Raw genomic sequence first — 22,238 nt, 5'->3', positions numbered from 1 at the left:
GAGAGCTTGAACCACTCACACCCCTGTTTACATTGGAAACTGCGAGTAGTTTCAAACTCCTGGGAGTGCATATCACACACAACCTCACATGGTCCCAGGACACATCCTTCACAGTCGGGAAAGCTCACCAATGCCTCTATCTTCTGATGAGGCTGAAGAGAGTTTGGACGATGCACAACTGTACTCACGTCATTCTACAGACGTGCAGCAGAGAGCATCCTAACATTCTGTATCACTGCTTGGTGCAGAAACTGCACTGCAGCAGACAGGAAGGCTGTAAAATGGGCAGTCAAATCTGCCCAATCAGCCTACCCACCATCAAGACATATTGTATGTACAGAAAGGAGCCAAACAAAAAGATCAGCAATATCATGAAGGATCCCACCCACCCTGCTCATGGACTGTTTGTCCCACTCCCATCAAGGAGGAAGCTGCATACCACCATGCCAGGACCACTGGACACAACAGTTACTTTCCCCAACCAATATAAGACTGATCAACACCTCTAACGCACACCACCTCAGCCTCCCAGCACCACTACTTTATCATTTTCTGTCAGAGCTGCCTTACATACAGACACTCCTTTGCCTAGCATCACTTTATGGATATACAATCAATCTGTGTATATAAACTACCTTACTTATTTATATTTATTGTGTTTTTTTATTTTTGTGTTCTTTACCTTATTGCATTTTTTGTGCTGCATCAGATCTGGAGTAACAATTGTTTTGTTCTCTGTGTACTGGAAATGACATTAAGCAATCTTAAATCCTGTCAGGACTTGTCTGAAGAGCAGGAGATCGCGAAGTGAGTTAGAGACAGTTCGTTGTGGACTTTATGCACCAGTTTTAAAAAGTCAGCGGGATTTGTTGGGACTTGTCTGCAGAGCAGGAGATTGCTTGGGTTATTAGTAACTTAGCAAGGGCCAATAAAAAGAAGAGAGGTGCAAGTGGAGTGGCCATTGTGGGAGCGGCCACTGTCTGAGTGGGCCACAGTTAAAGTGGGAGGCTTGGATTCAACAGGATTCATCGAGAACAGGCTAAGGGTGCTAGGTCTTTTGGAATCAATTAGTTGACTATAGAATTTAAGCTGAAGAAGTTAGAGCCGGAAGTATAACAAGTGTAGGCAGGCTGGTTGTTACGGCAGTGGCATGATGCTCCTGTAGGATGTGAGGTTGCAGGGTACCCCTTGGTCTCCCTGACGATTATATCTGCAGGAAATGCATCCAACTTCAGCTCCTGACTGACAAGGTCAAGAAACTGGAGCTGGAATGGGATACACTCAGGACTACTCAGGAGACTGAAAACCTCATACATGAAAATTTTACTGGGGTGGAGGGCAGGCTTCAGATAGTAGAATGGTGACCACCAGGAGAATTAAATGGAATCATAGAAAAGTATGGCACAGAAATGGGCCCTTCAGCACATCTAGTCCATGCTGAGCCATTTAATCTGTCTACTGTCATAGCCCTCCATACCTCTAACATCCACGTACCTATCCAAACTTCTCTCAAACTTTGAAATTGAGCTTGCATGCACCACTTATGCTGGCAGATCATTTCACACTCTCATGACACTGTAGGTGAAGAAGTTTCCCCTCATGTTCCCCTTACACTCTTCACCTTTTACCCTTAACCCATGATCTTTAGTTGTAGTCCCACCCAGCCTCAGTGGAAAACAGCCTGCTTGCATTGGGAGTAAGTAGTCAGTCCAGGGATCCCCTGTGGCCATTCTCCTAAGCAACAAGTACACTGCTGGGCTGGGGTGTGGTGTGGGTGTGGAATCACCTATCAGGGCACAGCAGCGGCAGCCAGGCCAGTGACACTGTGGGCAGTTCTGAGGCTCAGCAGGGAAGGGTAAAGTCAGGCAGAGCAGAAGTGATAGGAGACTCAATAGTTAGGGAACGGATAAGGTGATTGTGTAGCCATGAAAAAGACACCAGGATGGTGTGTTGTCTCCCAGATGCTAGAGTCCAGGATGTCTCAGAGTGGCTGCTGGATATTCTCAAGAGGGGTGGTGAGCAGCCAGAGGTTGTGGTTCACATTGGCACCAATGATATACAGTGGTATGCAAAAGTTTGGGCACCCCGGTCGAAATTTCTGTTACTGTGAACAGCTAAGCAAGTAAAAGATGACCTGATTTGCAAAAGGCATGAAGTTAAAGATGACACATTTCTTTAATATTTTAAGCAAGATTACTTTTTTTATTTCCATCTTTTACAGTTTTAAAATAACAAAGAAGGAAAAGGGCCCGAAGCAAAAGTTTGTGCACCCTGCATGGTCAGTACTAAGTAACACCCCCTTTGGCAAGTATCACAGCTTGTAAATACTTTCTGTAGCCAGCCAAGTCTTTCAATTCTTGTTTGAGGGATTTTCACCCATTCATCCTTGCAAAAAGCTTCTAGTTCTGTGAGATTCTTGGGCCGTCTTGCATGCACTGCTCTTTTGAGGTCTATCCACAGATTTTCGATAATGTTTAGGTCAGAGTACTGTGAGGGCCATGGCAAAACCTTCAGCTTGTGCCTCTTGATTGTCCATTGTGGATTTTGAGGTGTGTTTAGAATCATTATCCTTTTGTAGAAGCCATCCTCTTTTCACCTTCAGCTTTTTTACAGATGGTGTGATGTTTGCTTCCAAAATTTGCTGGTATTTAATTGAATTCATTCTTCCCTCTGCCAGTGAAATGTTCCCCATGCCACCGGTTGCAACACAAGCCCAAAGCATGATTGATCCACCCCCATGCTTAACAGTTGGAGAGGTGTTCTTTTCATGAAATTCTGCACCCTGTTTTCTCCAAATATACCTTTGCTCACTGTGGCCAAACAGTTCCATATTAACTTCATCAGTCCACAGGACTTGTTTCCAAAATGCATCAGGCTTGTTTAGATGTTCCTTTGCAAACTTCTGATGCTAAATTTTGTGGTGAGGATGCAGGAAAGGTTTTCTTCTGATGACTCTTCCATGAAGGTCATATTTGTGCAGGTGTCACTGCACAGTAGAACAGTGCACCACCACTCCAGAGTCTGCTAAATCTTCCTGAAGGTCTTTTGTAGTCAAACGGGGGTTTTGATTTGCCTTTCTAGCAGTCCTATGAGAGGTTCTCTTGGATAATTTTCTTGGTCTTCCAGAGCTCAACTTGACCTCCACCGTTCCTGTTAACTGCCATTTCTTAATTACATTACGAACTGAGGAAACGGCTACCTGAAAACGCTTTGCTATCTTCTTATAGCCTTCTCCTGCTTTGTGGGCATCAATTATTTTAATTTTCAGAGTGCTAGGCAGCTGCTTAGAGGAGCCCATGGCTGCTGATTGTTGGGACAAGGTTTGAGGAGTCAGGGTATTTATAAAGCTTTGAAATTTGCATCACCTGGCCTTTCCTAAAGATGACCATGAACAAGCATAGTCCTAACAAGCTAATTAAGGTCTGGGACCTTGGTAAAAGTTATCTGAGAGCTCAAATCTCTTGGGGTGCCCAAACTTTTGCATGGTGCTCTTTTCCTTTTTTTCACTCTAAAATTGTACAAAACAAAAATAATACACTAATCTTGCTTAAAATGTTGAAAAGAATGTTTCATCTTTTACTCTATAACTTTTGAAGATCAGTTCATCTTCTACTCACTTTACTATTCACAGTAACAGAAATTTTGACCGGGGTGCCACTGTATGCCACTGTAGGTAGAAAGAGGAAGGAGGTCCTGTACAATTAGTACAGGGAGCTAGGGAGGAGGCTAAAGAGCAGGATCTCTAAGGTAGTAATCTCTAGATTACTCCCAGTGCCATGTGCTAGTCAGGGCAGGAATAGTATGATAGTACAGATGAATAAGTGGCTGAGGAACTGGTGCAGGGGGCAGAGTTTCAGGTTCTTTGATAATTGGAAACTTTTTTGGGGCACAGGCAACCTGTAGAAGAGGGACAGGTTGCAGCCTGACTGGAGCTGTCAGAACCACTTCCTGCAATATATTGCAAATATATTGTTTGATTAAGCATTCTTTGTTGTTTACATAATTCATTATGGGTTTTATGTAAAAGTATGTGAATGGCATACATTATTATGCCGCCATGTCATTAGCGCACGTCCCACTGAGGTAAAAAAGAATGCGGTAGACATGCCTCTCCTGGCTCCATGTTTTTCTTTTAATTACAAACGTAGTTTCACAGTGAATTTTGGAGTTACAAAACATAACAGGCTCGAATAAACTCTTCTTGGGCTTCCAGCCGGGTACAGGTGTCGATTTTAACTGACGTTTCGATGACAATCTCTGTCATCTTCATCAGGGATGATGCCTGGGCACGTCTAGTCTGGTGGTATAACGGGCTCGTCAACTAAATCCATATAAGTAGAACTCAAAAATAGAAAGGGTGCAATCACTCTGATAGGATTATACTACAGACCTCCCCACCCCCCACCCAATAGCCACCTGGACATTGAGGGACAGATATGTAATCAGATTAAGGAAAGGTGTAAAAACAACAATGTTGTTGTCATGGGGCACTTCACTTTCCCAAATATAAACTGGGACCTTCTGAGTGAAAAAAGTTTAAATGGGGCAGAATTTGTTAGGTGCATCCAGGAGGGATTCTTAAATTGACGTGGTATTGGGTGATGAGACTGGTCCAGTGACTGACCTTTCTGTGGGTGAACAATTAGGGAACAGTGACCACAACTCCTTCAGTTTTAAGATAGCTATAGATAAGGATAAGTATGGACCTTGCGGGAGAGTATTAAATTGGAGCAGGGCAAATTACAACAGCATTAGGCAGGAACAAGGGAGAGTTAATTGGAAAGAGCTGTTTTTGGGAAATCGGCATCTGACATGTGGAGTTTAAAGACCAATTGCAGAGTGCAGGACAGGTATGTTCCAGTCAGAAGGAAGGACAAGGATGGCGAGATCAGAGAACTTTGGATGTTGAGAGAGGTGATGAATTTCGTCAAGAAGAAAAAAGGAAATGTATGTAAAGCTTAGGAAGCTAAAATAAAACAGAGCCCTTGAGGACGAGAAAGAAGCCAGAAAAGAACTCAAGGAGGGAATTAGGAAAGAGAGGAGAGACCACGAGAAGTCCTTGGGAAGTAGGATTAAAGAGAATCCCAAGGAATTCTATACATACATCAAAAGCAAAAAGATAAGTGGGGAGATTGTAGGACCATCATCATCATCATTATGTACTGTGAAATATGATGTCGGCAATCATGGTTTTCCTTCTGTCTTTCATCTGAATCTCTTCAAATTATTTTCTCTATCCATGGCCATGATTGTTCTTTGCAAATTCTGCAGAAGTGGTTTTCCATTGCCTTCTTCTAGGCAGTGTCTTTACAAGACGGGTGACACCGGACCTTATCAATACTCTGCCTGGCATCATAGATTGCATAACCAGTTCATTTGATATGCACCAGCTGCTCATACGACCATCCACCACCTGTTCCCATGGCTTCAGTGACCCTGATCGGAGGCGGGGCGTGGGGGGTGGGGGTGCTAAGCAGGTGCTACACTTTCCCCAAGGGTGACCTGCAGACTAGCAAAGGGAAGGAGCACTTTACATTTCCTTTGGTAGAGATGTATCTCTACCCCGCCACACAACTGATAAACTAAACTATTTATTCTAACAATGGAAGTCTGACAAGTAAGCAGATTGAACTCAGGGCACAGATGGGTTAATTGGACTAGGATATTACAACTCTGACAGGAACATGCTACGGGGAGGGGCAGGACTGGCAGCCCTTTATTAGAGACGTTTCAGTCTGAGACCCTTCTGACAAAGGCTCTTGCTCTGAAACATTGACTGTATATTCCCCTTCATAGATGCTGCCTGGCCTGCTGAGTTCTTCCAGCACTTTGTATGTGTTGTTCAAAATGTCCGGCATCTGCAGAATCTCTTGTGGTTTCATGTTACCAGTGGGCAGGTTCCCTCTGATTCACTGACCAGCCAGAGAGAGCGTCAGGTTAGTTTGAGCACTGCCAACGCTGTGGGTTTAATCTGCAGCGAGGCAATCACACACTGCCCTTGGAGGTGGTACCAGAATTATTCCAGCCCCACCTCAATCTCAGAGATTGTAGAACTGTACAACACAAGAACAGGGCTTTAGGCCCATCAAGTCTGTGCTGACCAAGATGCTAATGTAAACTAATCCCATCTGCCTGCCCATAATCCATACCCCTGCCTGATCATGTACTTCAGATTCAGAATCAGGTTTAATATGACCGGCATACCTCTTGAAATTTGTTGTCTATGCAGCAGCAGTACAATGCAATGCATAATATGTGAATTACAGTAAGTATATACTGAATATATTAAATAGTTAAATTAAATAAGTAGTGCAAAAATTTAAATTAAAAAGTAGTGAGGTAGTGTTTCTGGGTTCAATATCCATTTAGAAATTGGGTTGCAGAGGGGAGGAAGCTACTCCTGAATCATTGAATGTGTGTCTTAAACATTGCTATTGTATCCACTTTCATCAGTCCCTTGGCAATGCATTCCCGGAACCCACTACTCTCTGTTTTAAAAAAAATCTGCAATTTCATTTAAACTTTCCTCTTCTCATCTTGAAGCTATGCCCTCTGGTATTTGACATTCTTACCCTGAGAAAAGGATTCTGACTGTCTACCCTATCACTGCCTCTCATAACATCATAAACTTCTGCGAGGTTTCCCCTCAGCCTCCAACGCCCCAGAAAAAACTGGGGCTGTTCTTGCACCCCGTTCAGTCATTCAATAAACGCTCTGAGTTAAAGATCCACACACATTAAAACCAGCGAGTTAGCACGGTGGTTAGCCTAACGTTTTACAGCACCAGCTGAAAGGCTGGGGTTCAATTCCTGTAAGGAGCTTGTACATTCTCTCTGAGATCATGTAGGTTTCTTCTGGGTCCTCTAGTCTCCTCCCATGTTCTGAAGTCATACAGTTGGGGTTAGTAAGTTTTGGGCATGCTACGTTGGTGCCAGAAGCGGGGCGACACTTGTGGGCTGCCCCCAGCACATCCTCGGGACTGTGTAGGCTGCTGGCGCAAACAATGCATTTCACTGTATATTTGGATCCTTTCAAGTATGTGCCAAATAAAGCTAATCTTTTTCTCTTTAAACCTCCAATGTCGATAATTGAAGATGGCAGTGAATTTGTTAGAGCATACACAGCAATGTCAAAATGCTGACAGACTCTAGGTCCGTGGGTAATCAGAGCTGCACTCACCAACAAGCGGGCCATTGCTTATGGTCATCCCAGCAACAGTCAGAAGGCCATTTAATGAGGCTCCGCACGTTGTAACTTCCCTGTAACATCGCAGGCGACTCAGGAATGGCAGTAATTAGCAGGAAAGAGCAGGAAGACGGGAAGGTCTGTACTCACACGGGCTACTTATTCCTTCAATTATTGCACAGATTAGCTTGAGCCAGACACTTCCTGGTTACAGCTTCCTGGAAACACTGGGCGTCTTCGTGCTAGATGTTCATCGTCAGCATGATAAGAATATTACAAGAGCATTGTCAATGAGTTAGGTTTTTAGAAGCCACTTAAATGCGGCGTGGGCGGTGGACAGATTTAGGGAAGATCTCAGGGTGCAACACAATGGCAGAGACACCAGTTCGATACTGACCTCTGGGGCTGTTCATGTGGAGTTCGCACATTCTCCCTGTGACTGCATGGGTTTCCATCCACATCCCAAAAGCGTGCTCTGTTTGTAGATTACTTGGCACTCTGTAAATTATCCCGACTGTAGGTGACTGACGGGGAGGTGGGACTGGTTGATGGGCAACAGAGAGGTAATAAGCTACCACTGTAATCTGACCACTAGCATGGAGCCAATAGGCTGTATGGCCTTCTGTGCGGTAAGCAAATTGGATGTCCAAGCTTTGGGTCCAATACCAGAGATCCCGGAAAGGAGAAAGGCTGGAATAATGCACTGGGAAGGAAGGGACCATCGCAATCAGTACAAACTGATTACATTGCCTATATTAGCAATCTGACCAGGGAGTAAGGAGTTTACTTTCACCCTGGTAAGAGACCAGAAGTGGACATTGGAGACCCCAAAGGGGTTGTAGAAAGAGAGGTCTGGACTCAAACACATAGGCTTTGACCCACAGGGTGAAGGTGGTAGGAGTTTCAATGGGAAAAAAGGTGGAGTTGTGGTGAGGGGTCTGCCTGTATAGGGGAGCTCAACAGAGTCATAGGGAGCCACAGCACAGAAACATCAAGTGTGTGTTGACCATCAAGTACCCATTTACGCTAATCCAATCCTAATCCACTCTGTTTTACAAACGCTCCAAAATGGATGTCTCAAATTCCATCACTCAGTTTCACAATTTTACTGCGACTAATTAACCCAGCAGCCTGCAGGTCCTTGGGAGGTGAAATGGGAGCATCGGGAGGGCTCCCAAGAGGTCACAGGGAGAACAGGCAAACTCCACGTGGACAGCTCTGAAGATCAGAACTGAGCGCGGGGCCACCAGAGCTGCAAGCTTCTGCTGTGTGCTAATTGAGATGCCACGTGACGCCCTTTCCTCCTTTGGGACTGAAAATAATTGGGTGCCAAATTCACGGGTGTGAATTGCAACACGACATCGTTGAACGTGATGAATGAGTTCCAAAACAAGTTTCCATCCCCATGCTCATGGGAGAGGAGATGCTCTGAAATGCCGATCTATCTATAGCACACAGAGTGGAACATTCCTGTGAGTATTACGCAAACCGTGCTGCTTGGTTCTGGAATGTGCATTATCGCAGGATAGCTTGCGCCTTGAGCAGGAAACCAGGAATAATAACTTGGGAGAAAGAAGTGGTTGGAGAAGGAGGGCAGGGAGAGAGGGATGGAGAAAATCTGAATAGAAATCATTCCACGCAGGAGAGTGGTTGGTTGTACAAGAGTTATTTCAACAGATGAATGGAGATTTGTCTGATCCTGGGGGAATCAGTTTTTCCAATGTATGTGACAATGACAAGGGATTAGAGCCAAAGTTTCTGTGCTTGATGACTATGCTGGAAGGCATGGCTGTGGGGAGGCATTATCTATCTGAGGTGGTGATTATGAAAGGCATTCAGAATGGATAATAGGGAATTAAAGATTTTTTTTTTCTCTTTGATTCCTCATTATCCATTCTGAAAACCCATTCAACAGAACGGAGAACACCTAAAAGGAGAACTACAAACCAGGCAAAGATGCTCCCTGTGACACACACAAAATGCTGGAGGAACTCAGCAGGCCAGGCAGCATCTATTGAAAAGAGTCCAGTTGACGTTTCGAGCTGAGACCCTTCAACAGGACAGGAGAAAAAACGCTGAGGAGTAGATTTAAAAGGTTGGGGCAGGGGAGAGAGAAACACAAGCTGATAGGTGAAACTGGGAGGGCGAGGGATGAAGTAAAGAGCTGGGAAGTTGACTGGTGAAAGAGATCTGATAGATCTGAGAGTCTGATAGAAGAGGACAGAAGGCCATGGAAGAAAGATAAGGGGAGAGGAGCACCTGAGGGATGCAATGGACAGGCAAGGAGATATGGTGAGATGGGGAAAAGAGAATGGGGAATGGTGAAGGTGGTGGCGGGGGCGGTGTCATTACTGGAAGTTCAAGAAATCAATACATGCCTTCAGGTTGGAGGCTGCTGGATGGAATATAAGGTGTTGTCCCTCCACCTTGAGTGTGACCTCATCATGACAGTGGAGGAGGCCATGGATAGACATATCAGAATGGGAATGGGAAGTGGAATTAAATTGGGTGGCCACTGGGAGATCCCACTCTTTCTGGCTGATCATAGGTGCTTGGCGAAGCAGACTCCCAATATTCGTTGGGTCTCACTGATATACTGCCTAACATACTGAGTTCCTCCAGGATTTTGTGTGTGTTGCTTGAATTTCCAGTATCTGCAGATTTTCTTGTGTTTGTAAAAGGACCTTACTGATTTGTGCAGGGCCAGCAGGGCGTGGAATCATTAGTGCTTGGAGAATGGCATTTGACCCATTGAATAATATACCAGCTCTTTGTAGAGTAATCCAAGCTGCTACATTTCCTAATGCAACGGACTTTGCAGATACTGGAAATCCAGAGCAACACACACAAAATGCTGGAGGACCTCAGCAGGTCAGCATCTATGGAGGGAAATACAGTAAACAGTTAGCGTTTCAGGCTGAGACTCTTCCCCTCCAGCACTTTTTGTGTGTTACATTCCTTGATGCCTTTTCTGGAGTTTAAATAAATAACCTTGGATAACACACACACACACACACACAAAATGCTGGAGAAACTCAGCAGGTCAGCATCTATGGGCAGGAATAAAGAATCGACATTTCAGGCTGAGACCCTTCATCAGGACTGGAAAGGAAGGGAGAAGAAGCTAGAATAAGAAGGTGGGGTTTTGTGTGTGTTACTCTGAATTTCCAACATCTGCAGAATTTCTTGTGTAAGTAAATAATCTCCCCTTGTACCTCTTCACTTCTCTTTCCAAAGCCCTGATGATCTTTGCTATCATTGTACATACAGTCAGTGAACCTAATATTATGCACTCTAAATTAGTACTTCCACACCTCTCTCTTCTACTTTTTGTTCACCAATTTGAATCTACTTCTCATGTCCCACAAACGGGGTGTTAATAGGAACAACTTCCCTGTGGGAACTGGTGATGATCTTGTCCACCTCCTCACAACCTCCTTTACCCCAAGCTTCTCGCTCTGGTCCAATCCTAAACACAAGAGGCACTGCAGATGCTGGAAATCCAGAGCAATGCCCACACAAAATGCTGGAGGAACTCAGCAGGTCAGGCAGCATCTATGGAGAGGAATAAACAGTTGACATTTTGGAGTCGAGATCCTCCATCAGGATTGGAGTTGGGCGGGGTGGGGGGGGGGAGTGCAGGAGCCGTAATAAAATTTTTGCCAGCTTATATTCCTTCCTCTCCCCCACTTTTGTATTCTTGCTTCTGCCCCCTTCCTTTCCATTCAAGGCCCAAAACATCGACTGTTTATTCATCTCCATAGTTGCTGCCTGACCTGCAGAGTTCCTGCAGAATTTTGTGTGTGCCACTTCAGTCCAATGCTGCAGATTCTTCCTGAAACCATCCTAGTAAATCTCGTCTGGGCCTTTCTTGCACTTTGCACCCTCTCTAATGCAGTACACGTCAGGTCACTGGTCTGAGTGCTTCTGGTACCATGTAACCCAGTACTACCTGCCACATGGTCAGGTGGTCGGCGACTAAATCGGCTCCCCCACCAGGCTTGCCTGGTGAGGAGGGCGGCTAGACACCCTGTAGGACAAAAAACAAGACCTGTCAAAGGGCAGGTGAACCCTCTTGTAGGGTCAATGGCCATCTAGCAAACATGTGCTGTGAAGCGCGGAAAGGGCATCCCTTGTACCAAAGCTTGGTCTGGCTATTCACTGCAACAGAACTTCCCCCAGCCATCTTGGACCCCGCCATGCCACTGGATCCGGGAGGGTATTTCGAGAGGGTGGATCTGGACCTGTGCAACCCTCTGCTCACCTAAAATCCACTCACGCACACGCTGTTCCTTTCTGAGGAGTGGGGTATCCTTCAAACCCCACTAACTGACTGAAAGGAACCAACATCATCCTGTGGGATGGATAGCCAGAGAGAGAATGCAGTACTCCAGCCACTAGTAATGTGGAAATCCCTCTGGATGCTCCTCTCCTTGGATGCATGGTGTAGTTTTCAAAGCTGCAAGAATCCCACACCTTAACTCTTCCCGTCCTTTCTCAGAACACGAGAGAGCCAAATTCTTCCACCCCACCCTGCCCCTGAAAACCCCAAACTTTTAAAATTCAAATTCCATCTCTGCTTTCTCATTGACTTCACCTCCAATATGTAAAATAAATCATGGGGGAACTCAATGGGCCAAGTAGCATCGATGGAAAAGAGGGAACAGGCAATGTTTCGGGCCGAGACCCCTCATCCAGTCCTGATGAAGTCTCAGCCCAAAATGTTGACTGTATAGTCTTTTTCATTGATGCTGTCTGGCTTGCTGAGTTCTTCCAGAGTTTTGTATGTGTTGCTTAGGATTTCCAGCATCTGCAGATTTTCTCATGTTTATAAAAAAAATCATGATCTTAGCTCTCAAGTAAAGTTGCCTAAAATAAATTATCCTCCACAAAGATCAGTTGAGCACTTTCTCATGCCTCCTTGGTTTCCAGTATAATGAGAGCTGATAAATGGTGATAAGGCCTGTTCCTTGTCAATGGGCTGGTGAAACTGGACAAGAGGTTCAACATACTGACTCTGCAGATCTCCCATCCTCCACCACCAACCTCATAGTTCTCACACCCCCCACTCCCATTTCTGCTCCAACCCAAGACCCACAAACCCGCCTATCCAGGTAGACCCATTGTTTCAGCTTGTTCCTGCCCCACTGACAGCATCTGCAGATTTTCTCTTGTCTGTAAGAGGTTCAGCATTTGCTGCTCCTTTTACGTATGTGTACATATTCTGCCAGAAGGGAGGGGGTTAACAGGGATTACGTTCAGTCAGGCTAACAGTGCACCATCTACACACTTGGTCTTTACTGTGAAAGTTTCAACACCTCCAGGAGCCGCTACCATCAGGACCACATTGAATATATTCTGGTTTCAATCATCCTCATGCAGACCAGTGAAAATGACGTTGTCGCCTTGTTGTATTCTCTGAAGGCACTTTTGAGATTCAATTTATCTTCATTCTTTTGATGACTTACTTCTGCCCAGAATCACCCCTGAATATTCTTGTGCTTCATCGTTTCTAAACAGAGACAGAAATCTACGATGGAATTAATTCTGTTTAGAATTGCGCAAGGCCTGTGTTATAACCAGCTTGCTGGGTCAGGAATTGCCAGACAAGCCGATTGTCACTCCAAGAAAACATTCAAGTAAGATTTATCAGACCAATCTGCCTTACGGCCGACTTACAACTGGATGCAGTCTCAACAGTGGATACCTCGACAGCACTGGACAAAAGAACCTCATTTGTATTCTGAATAAAATCTTCACCTTCTCTTTGATAACCGACTGCTCCTCCGGTACAGGTCACAAATCTTCACACGAGTTGGCAAAGCCTGAACTGGGCACTCTGCTCACTGTGTGTGGGATATTTGTCTGAGTCGTCCAATGCACCTTGTGCTGGGATCAGCAACAGGAAAGCACAGTGTCTGGCAGCTGAGAGCTTCATCATCAACAGTGGAACTCCTGATCTGACCCTCTCTCACCCAGCACCGTATCTAGTGTAGGGCAGAGGGTGAGATCCCTAACCTCATTGCTTAATGTCAACCAAACATAGAACAGTTCACCACTGTACAGGCCCTTCGGCCCATACTGTTTTGCTGACCCTTTAACCTACTCCAAGAGAAAATCTGCAGATGCCGGAAATCCAAGCAACACACACAAAATGCTGGAGGAACTCAGCAGGTCAGGCAGCATCTATGGAAGAGTACAGTCGACGTTTTGGCAGGATTGAGATCAATCTAACCCTCTCCTTCCGCATTCTTCTATCATTCATTTGCTCTCAAATGTGCCTAATTTATCTGTCTCTACCAACACCCCTGGAAAACCACAAACAGGAGAAAATCTGCAGATGCTGGAGATCCAAGTGACACACACAAAATTCTGGAGGAACTCAGCAGGCCAGGCAACATCTATGGAAAAGAGAAAAGAGTTGATGTTTCGGGCTGAGCCTTGATGAAGGGTTATGAAGTTGTGGGCACGCTACGTTGGCGCCAGAAGCATGGCGACACTCGTGGGCTGCCCCCATCACATCCTCGGACTGTGTTGGTTATTGACGCAAAACAACATATTTTATGCTTTGATGTTTTGATGTACATGTGACAAATCAAGCTAATCTGTATCTGCAGTTCAGTAAAGCGGTAGGCAACGAGCAAGGAAGGCAGGGAGGTGTCCATTACTCACCAGTCCCGTTCCACTCGTGCTCTGCACAGCATTTGAGTGTGTTCTGCGCCCTGGGCCTGGGGCACCCACCCTTGGCTGGGACACTGGAGGAGCTGTGGGTTTCAAGTGGATCACCAGACAACCCTAGCTGAGCAGTGATGGTGGGGCGCGGTGGTCGTCCAGCCTGGTCCCAGTCTGAGCATCGGGGTGAACAGGGTCAGAAACTAACCACGGGTTCTGCCCAGAGGTGAGGGGCACCTGTGGTTGCACTGGACGGTTGGAAGGACGGCACGGGGAAGTCATTCCTCACCTCCTCCGCAGTGCCTGTTGTCAGCTCTGGTGACTAGGCATCATAGAGTCATTTAGCATGGATTCCAGCCCTTTGGCCCAACTCATCCCTGCTGACCAAGAGTCATAGAGCACTGCAGCACAGAATCAGGCTCTTTGGTCCATCTAGTCTGTGCTGAACTATTATTCTTTATTTAGCGATACAACACGGAGTAGGGCCTTCCAGCCCTTTGAGCCACGTCACCCAAGCACCTCCCGACAATCCCTATTTAATTCTAGCCTAGTCACAGGACATTTAATCTACCCAGGATGTCTTTGGAGGAAACCCATACATCGGGTGGATGTATAAAGACTCCTTACAGAGGGTGTGGGAATTGAATTTTGAACTCCGACAGCCAGAGCCGTAATAGCATCGTGTTAACTGCCATGCTACCGTGGTCGTCCCCCTGGCTAATTAGTATTCTGACTAATCTCATTGAGCTGCACATGGACATAGCCATCCATACCACCCACCCCCTCCATCTAAACTTATCTAAACTCCTCTCAAATGTCAACATTAAACCCACATCCACCACTTCCACTGGAAGCTCGTTCCACACCTGCACCATCCTCTGAGTGAAGAAGTTTCCCTTCCTGTTCCCTTAAATATTTTGTCCTTAATCTATGACCTCTAGTTCTAGTCTCACCCAACCTCAATGAAGAAAGCCTGCTTGCATTTACTGTACCTATACCCCTCATAATTTTGTATACCTCTATCAAACCTCCCCTCATCCTGTAAACTGGCTTGTGGCGTAGTTGCATCAGAGAGGTCCTGAGTTTGAATCCAGCCGGCTCCCTTGCACGCTCTCCATCCGTGCCTGGGTTGAGTGTCGAGCTAACAACTCGACCTCGTAAAAAAAAACCTGGAGAGGGATGGGCTCCGCCAGGTTTCAAGATGCCCAAGATGCCCAGGTTTGGTATGCCGTACGATGAGCATACCAAAATCTTGTCATGACTCCACCAGGAGTTAAGGGCGCGCGCACACACACACACAAACACACACACACACACACACACACACACACACACACACACACGCATTCTCCTGTGCTCCAGGGAATAAAGTCTTAACCTATCAAACGTTTCCCTATGTCAGGTCTACAAGTCCTGGTATAATCCTTGCAAATTTACTCTGTACTCTTTCAATGATATTGACATCTTTCCTGTAGGTAGGTGACCAGAACTGCACAGAATACTCCAGATTAAACCTCACCAACGTCTTATTCAACTTCAATACGTCTTATTCAATTTCAATATGTCATACTCAATACTTTGATCTATAAAGGCCAATGTGCCAAAGGATGCCCATCTAAGCTGCACCATTTGCCCACCTTTGCCCATATCCCTCAGTGTTGCTCAGCACCTGTTGGGGCAGTGAATTCATTCTGGCCTGACAGCTTCAAATAGGTTGGGTCTGACCACAATGGTTCTAACCACCAAGGTTCGGTATAGCTGAGGGGATCTCCCTCCTGGGACAATTAAACTACCTGGTAGGTCTTTGGCCAAGATCCTTCATCAGGATTTAAAATATCTGTTGGGAAAGCAGGCTCATTGGAGGCCAAGGGGGTTGCAGTGCTGCATCTGGGATGCAAAATGAGTGCAATGGACTCTTCTGTTAGTACCCCCCCCAATGAAGAATGTCGCCAGTGACAGAACTTGCCGCATTTAATGGCCACTGAACAAGACTCGTACAAGGAATGGGAGCAAATGATGAGGGAACCATTCAGTTCTGCAGAGAAGAAGAGTTAACATTGCTGAGTCACTGGCATCACAGGAGTTAACTCATGGATGCAATCCAATTCGTCCCTGTGAAGGTTGCCAATGCATCACTGAAAGCAAGGAGTAGAAGTTACCTAGCAACAGATATCCCACAATTCCTTGTGTATTGGGATAGATGAAACAGTTTAGAGCACAGACAATAACTTCAAAGGGGCTGTGGGAAATCTTTTCCAAGGGTTGTGTCTCTTAATGAGGAAGGTAAACATGGAAGCAGAGAGAATGGGTAGAGTGAGAAAGTCAAGGGAAGGGAGAGATACAGAGAATGGGAAAGATGGAGAGAAAAAGAGAACAGAGAGAAAACGATAAGACAAAGTAATGGATGGAGAAAAGATATACATGAGGGAAAGTATAAAAATGCAAATAGGCAAAGAAAAAAATAGAATTAAAATATCTTAAATGCAAGAGATTCTGCAGATGCCAGAAGTCCAGAGTAACACACACAAAATGCTGGAAGAACTCAACATCTATGGAGATGACTTTCGGGCCAAGACCCTTCGTCAGGAATTAAAATATCTGTTGGGAAGGGACTCTCACTGGAGGCCAAGGGGGTTGTAGTGCTGCACCTGGGATGCAAAACGAAGGCAGTGGACTCTTCTGTCAGTAGTTCCCCGCCCCGCCTCCCAATGACAGAACCTGATTGGGCCTTCCGGGATACAGCCACTGAACATATACATTAACAATCAGACTAGGAACAGCTGGCGAACCCTTCAAACCTGTCCCACCATGTAACAAGATCATAGGATCTGATTTTACCCAGCCACCTATACAATCTGTCACCCCACCTCCATCCCTTCCTCTTCCTGAGCCCCCGAACTGTAACGTGGACTCTCTAAATGAGTACACCCAGATGGCTGGATCCGAAACACCAGCTGGAGGATGGTTCTTGACCCCAGAGGGAATTGAACCTTGATTGCCACAGGTTTACTCACTGCTGTCAGGCTGAAAGTCATTAGACCTTGGAAGTAAATTAGTAGATTAGCCTCTGGGAGTGTACGTATTCACTGGTCTGACTCACCAGAAAAGTACCAGTAAGGGGAGGATCAATACCGCTGCTGGTGGCTCTGATAAAATGGAATGTTTTATCTGTTAATTGCACCATCCTCTCACTGATGGCTTCAATATCCATGGACACCTATCGAGTAATTAACTGCTTGCAGGGTCAGGAAAACCTTAAGCAGATAACACCATCCTTCAGTGAACTAATGGAGGGGTGTGGTAGAGTGAAGCTTTCCAGTAAGTTGTGATCTGAAACACACAACTTGAATTTATCTAATTATAATAAAGGGGAAATAGATTAATACATGAAAGGAAGGAATAAATTGGCATTGACGGGGACAGCAGGAAGAGAGGCGACTAATTGGGACTTCAAAGGGCAGCGATGCTTCCTTCCATGTTGTGGCTCTGAGTCACAAACTGAGGCTGTGTTCTATTTATTTGTTCCAGGATAGGACACTCACTGACCTGCCCAGGGTGGTTTGTCCGTCCCCAGCCAAGGAACTTACATGTCACAGAAGTTAACCACATTTGTGGTTCTGGAGCTGCCCATCCAGCCGGACCAGGATAGACTGACAGATGGGATATTGCTGAATTAGAAGGGTTTTATCAAAGTTAAAGATAAGACAAATATTAGTTTACTTCCCAGTGATCATTCCCTTTCTGACAGTCCATCTTGTGCCGTGATGAAGCCACCCTCAGGGTGGTGGAGCAACACCTTATATTCTGTCTGGATAGTCTCCAACCTGATGGCATGAACATCGATTTCTCCTTCTGGTAAAAAAAATCTTTTCTACCTGCCCTCTTCTTCTATTCCCTGCTGAGAGGTAAGAGGTTACCTCTTCTCTCCTGCCTATCACCTCCCTTTGGCATCCTTCCACCTCCCCTTTCTCCTATGGGCCACTCTCCTCTCTTATCAGATTCCTTCCTCTCCAGCCCTTTACCTTTCCTATCTGCCTGGCTTCACCTTTCACTTTCTAGACCTCCTTCCCCTTCCCCCACATTTTCATTCTGGTGTCTTCCCCCTTCCTTTCCAGTCCTAAAGAAGGTTCTTGGCCTGAAACGTCGACTGTTTGTTCATTACATATAATCTACTGGAGAACCTCGACAGACCCCGACCTGCTGATTTCCTCCAGCATTTTGTGTGTGTTGCTTTGGATGTATTTGTCACATGTAGAATGAAACATTGAAACAAAGAGTGAACAGACAAGTTAGGGAAACGTTTAACTGGAGTAAGGGAAAATATGAGGCTATCAGGCTGGAACTTGGAAGCATAAATTGGAAACAGATGTTCTCAGGGAAATGTACGGAAGAAATGTGGCAAATGTTCAGGGGATATTTGTGTGGGGTTCTGCATAGGTACATTCCAATGAGATGGGGAAAGGTTGGTAGGGTACAGGAACCGTGGTGTACAAAGGCTGTTGTAAATCTAGTCAAGAAGAAAAGACGAGCTTACGAAAGGTTCAAAAAACTAGGTAATATTAGAGATCTGGAAGGTTATGAGGCTAGCAGGAAGGAGCTTAAGAATGAAATGAGGAGAGCCAGAAGGGGCCATGAGAAGGCCTTGGCAGACAGGATTAAGGAAAACCCCAAGGCATTCTACAAGTATGTGAAAAGCAAGAGGATAAGACGTGAGAGAATAGAACCAATCAAGTGTGACAGTGGAAAAGTGTGTATGGAACTGGAGGAGATAGCAGAGGTACTTAATGAATACTTTGCTTCAGTATTCAACACGGAAAAGGATCTTGGCAATTATAGGGATGACTTGCAGTGGACTGGAAAGCTTGAGCATGTAGGTATAAAGGAAGAGGATGTGCTGGAGCTTTTGGAAAGCATCAAGTTGGATAAGTCACTGGGACTGGACGGGATGTACCCCAGGCTACTGTGGGAAGTGAGGGAGAAGATTGCTGAGCCTCTGGCGATGATCTTTGCATCATCAGGAGAGGTTCCAGAGGATTGGGGGTTCCAGAGGAACCAGTGTGGCATGGTCCAATCTAAATTAGGAACTTCGGATAAAGAACACCAGGTGAGGCAGGGTCTGATCTAAATTGGGAGCATCGGGTAAAGGGCACCAGGTGAGGCAGGGTCTGATATATATTGGGAACTTCAGGTAAAGGGCATGTTCCCCCTAATAGAGCTAATGAAGGAATCTGTAGATGGACAGGTGGATATAAGAGTTGGTTTGATGTAGTCATGGATGAGATCTGAGAAATCACAGGGTCACCAACATGTTTATTTGACCCTTGAGCTTCTCATGATCGTTCTGGCTTACAAGGTCACTGTAGAGGAGGTGAATCTCAGTTATGCCTAAAGCCTATGTGGGAGCTGAGGGGTTAATGTGACATTGGGTAAGGGTGCAAAATCAGTTTAGCTGCCCATGATGTATCTCTTTTAATCTTCCGTTCCGCTGAAGTCATGGAAACCGATTTAATACAGGCACACACACAAAGAACAGCCTCCCACACAGATATGCAAATACCAGACTCCCACACAGACGTGGAGAAGGAGCCCCACACCCTTCTTAAAGGAGTCCGTTGCTCTGCGATGCACCGGTGAAAACAAGCCCGCCCTGTACCAGTGACCACAGTGCCAGAAACACTCGGGAAGTCAGCCAGCATCTGCGGAGAGAGAACCTGAGCCAACATTTCACCTCAGTGGTCTTTCCGACCCACAAACACAAGAGAATCGGCAGATGCTGGAAATCCAGGGTAACACTTACAAGACATTGGAGGAACTAAGCCAGTCGGGAATAAGGAGTCAACATTTTGGGCTGAGAGCCTTCGTCAGGACCCCTACTTTCCAACCCCCCCCTTTACCTCTCACTCCCATGGAATTGGTTATAACTTCCTTCCCATCCTTCTCCTCATCTCCAACCGCTGTTTTTTAAATTAATTATTATTGTGACAATTCTCTTCTACATAGACATCCTCCCATCTCTCCATCCCTCTCCACCCTCCTAATTTCACCCATATTTTAGTTGGATTGTGTTTTTCGTGTACTTAGCTTTCCTACTCTTGCTGATATTTTTATACAATCACCCACGTTTAATTATTCAATGAAGTTTCCATTACAGTACAGTTGATTCTGTATTTTTCTAGAAACTTCTTAGTTTTCAGCAGCAGGTGTCACACTGCATGAATAAGGATATTTTGTAGGTTAATTGATATCACTGGAATTTCGTTATCGCTTGACCATGACTGCTTTGCCCTTTGACCTTTTCTTCTCTTGGCTCCTCTTTCTTGTTCATTTTCTACTCTTGTAACACTTAATAAAATGATTCTAAGCAACATGTTTTATGTCTCATTCTTGACTTCTGAAGAACTTTTGGAACACATGAGCGTCAGGATCTAACATGCAGCACACGCAAAATGCTGGAGGAACTCAGCAGGCCAGGCAGCATCTAAAGAAAAAGGTGCAGCCGGCATTTCGGGTCGAGACCTTTCAGCAAGACCTAACATGTTTTTCCTCATTTTCCCAGTTCTGCCACCATTGTCTCTGCTTCTCTCCCCACTGACAGCACACAAGCTGATAAATGTTTCCAGCATTTTCTGGATTCATTTCACGTTTTCCCCCACCTATGTTGTTCTTGCAGTCGGTGTGTTCACTTGTGGCTCTGGTGAACCTCTTCCACCACCTTACGGCTGTAAGTGGAGGGAGGGTGTAACTCTCCCTCCCATCCCCACTCCGACTCCAGCTCTTTGCTACCACATTATCCAACAATTTCAGTGCTAGCCTTCTTTCAAAGCCTCGATTTCAGCAAGAGAAATCCCTAATTACTGTTTAGTAAGCTGGGGAGATGGATTTACGAGAGAGAGAGAGAGAGAGAGACTGCCATCACCGTCTGAAGTGCTCAATCAGTAGGAAGGTTTCATCCTACTTACAAAGTGACAACCAGAATATGAAAATTTGCAAGGCAAGAAAAATGTATTCATAGAAAACAAACATTACAGCAAAGTACAGGACCTTTAAACCTATAAGATCGATTTAACCCCTCCCTCCTATACAACCTTCCATTTTTCAATCATCCATATGTCTATCTAAGAGCTTCTTAAATGTCCCTGATGTATCTGCCTCTACCACCACCCTAGTAGTGTGTTCCACATACTCACCACTCTCTGTGTAAAAAACCTACCTCTCACATTCCCCCCCCCCCACTATACTTTCCTCCAACACCTTAAAATTATGCCCCTTGTATAAGCCATTTCCACTGGGGGAGAAAGTCTCTGGCTGTCCACTCAACCTATGTCTCTTGTACACCTCTATCAGGTTACCTCTCATCCTCCTTTGCTCCAAAGAGAAAAGACTGAGCTCATTCAATCCATCCTCATTAGACATGCTCTTTAATCCAGTCAGCATCCAGGTAAATCTCTCTCTAAAGCTTCTAGATCCTTCCTATAATGCAGTGACTAGAACTAAACTTAATATTCCAAGTATGGTGCAGCCAGAGTTTTACAACATTACCTCGCGTAATTAGGAAAAACTTACTAGACTGTTGCTAGGACTTAAGAGCTCGATTTATAGGGAGAGGTTGAGCAGGCTGGGACTTAGGAAACCAATCATAAAGGGCACAATAGGGAGAATGCATACAGTCTTATTCCCAGGGAAATAGAGTCAAAATCCTGAGGGAATAGGTTGAAGTTGAGACGGCCAAGTTTGAAAAGGGACCCGAGGGACAACTTCTTCATGCAGAAGGTGGTGTGTGTATGGAATGAGCTGCCAGAGGAAGAGGTATAACAACATTTTACAAGTACAGTCCATGGGTAGGAAAGGCTTGGAGGGAAATGGGCCAAATGGGACGTTGGTTAGCATGGGCCAGTTGGGCTAAAGGGCCTGTTTCAGTACAGTAGGACTGTGATCCTCTCTGTTTTATTCCTCTGATCAGAGGAGGTTAGACGAAATAGCTAAAATGTCAGCATGAATGCGAGAGGCCAAATGGCCTGCTGTGTGCTGTGTGATTCTGTGAGTCTGTTCTTCAGCTGACTAAACCTGTGTATGGTGCATTGTTGAGGAGAGCTGATGACACAACCACTGGGTTCTTCCTCCGCTTAGGTTTATAGTATTTGCTGATGAACACTTGGTGTAAGGATGAACATACGGGCAAGTGTGGTGGCTTTTCATGATGAAATCTGGTTGATGAGAGAGTGACAGGGAAGCTCCCTGCCCGTATGTCAGGAACATACACTGCCCCAGCAACCTCCCAATCATAGGACAATTTACAATGACCAATTAACCTACCAACCGGTAGGTCTTTGGACTGTGGATAGAAACCAGAGTACCCGGAGGAAACCCACGCAGTCACTGGG

General features: G+C 45.4%; 2 protein-coding genes across 9 annotated transcripts in view; one reads left to right on the top strand and one right to left on the bottom strand.

The window, feature by feature from the left end:
• Positions 1 to 22,238, top strand: part of LOC134353936 (uncharacterized) — a 431,517-nt gene that overhangs the window by 184,630 nt on the left and 224,649 nt on the right. For 2 of the 5 annotated variants that reach the window (XM_063062503.1, XM_063062508.1), the window contains one exon: positions 17,386 to 20,195. The exons of the other annotated variants lie outside the window; for them this stretch is intronic. In XM_063062503.1, the coding sequence (XP_062918573.1) occupies positions 17,386 to 17,506 (121 nt within the window). In that variant the 3' untranslated portion in view covers positions 17,507 to 20,195. Of the gene's footprint in view, positions 1 to 17,385; positions 20,196 to 22,238 lie in introns of those variants that run through there. 5 annotated transcript variants of the gene reach the window in all.
• Positions 1 to 22,238, bottom strand: part of LOC134353935 (synaptotagmin-1-like) — a 142,918-nt gene that overhangs the window by 83,803 nt on the left and 36,877 nt on the right. The window contains exon 1 of one of the 4 annotated variants that reach the window (XM_063062498.1): positions 7,180 to 7,306. The exons of the other annotated variants lie outside the window; for them this stretch is intronic. The gene's annotated coding sequence lies outside the window, so the exon portion shown is untranslated. Of the gene's footprint in view, positions 1 to 7,179; positions 7,307 to 22,238 lie in introns of those variants that run through there. 4 annotated transcript variants of the gene reach the window in all.

This window comes from Mobula hypostoma, chromosome 11 (genome assembly GCF_963921235.1).
Source record: "Mobula hypostoma chromosome 11, sMobHyp1.1, whole genome shotgun sequence".
Lineage (NCBI taxonomy): Eukaryota > Metazoa > Chordata > Chondrichthyes > Myliobatiformes > Myliobatidae > Mobula > Mobula hypostoma.
This window is presented reverse-complemented; position numbering and strand designations above follow the sequence as displayed.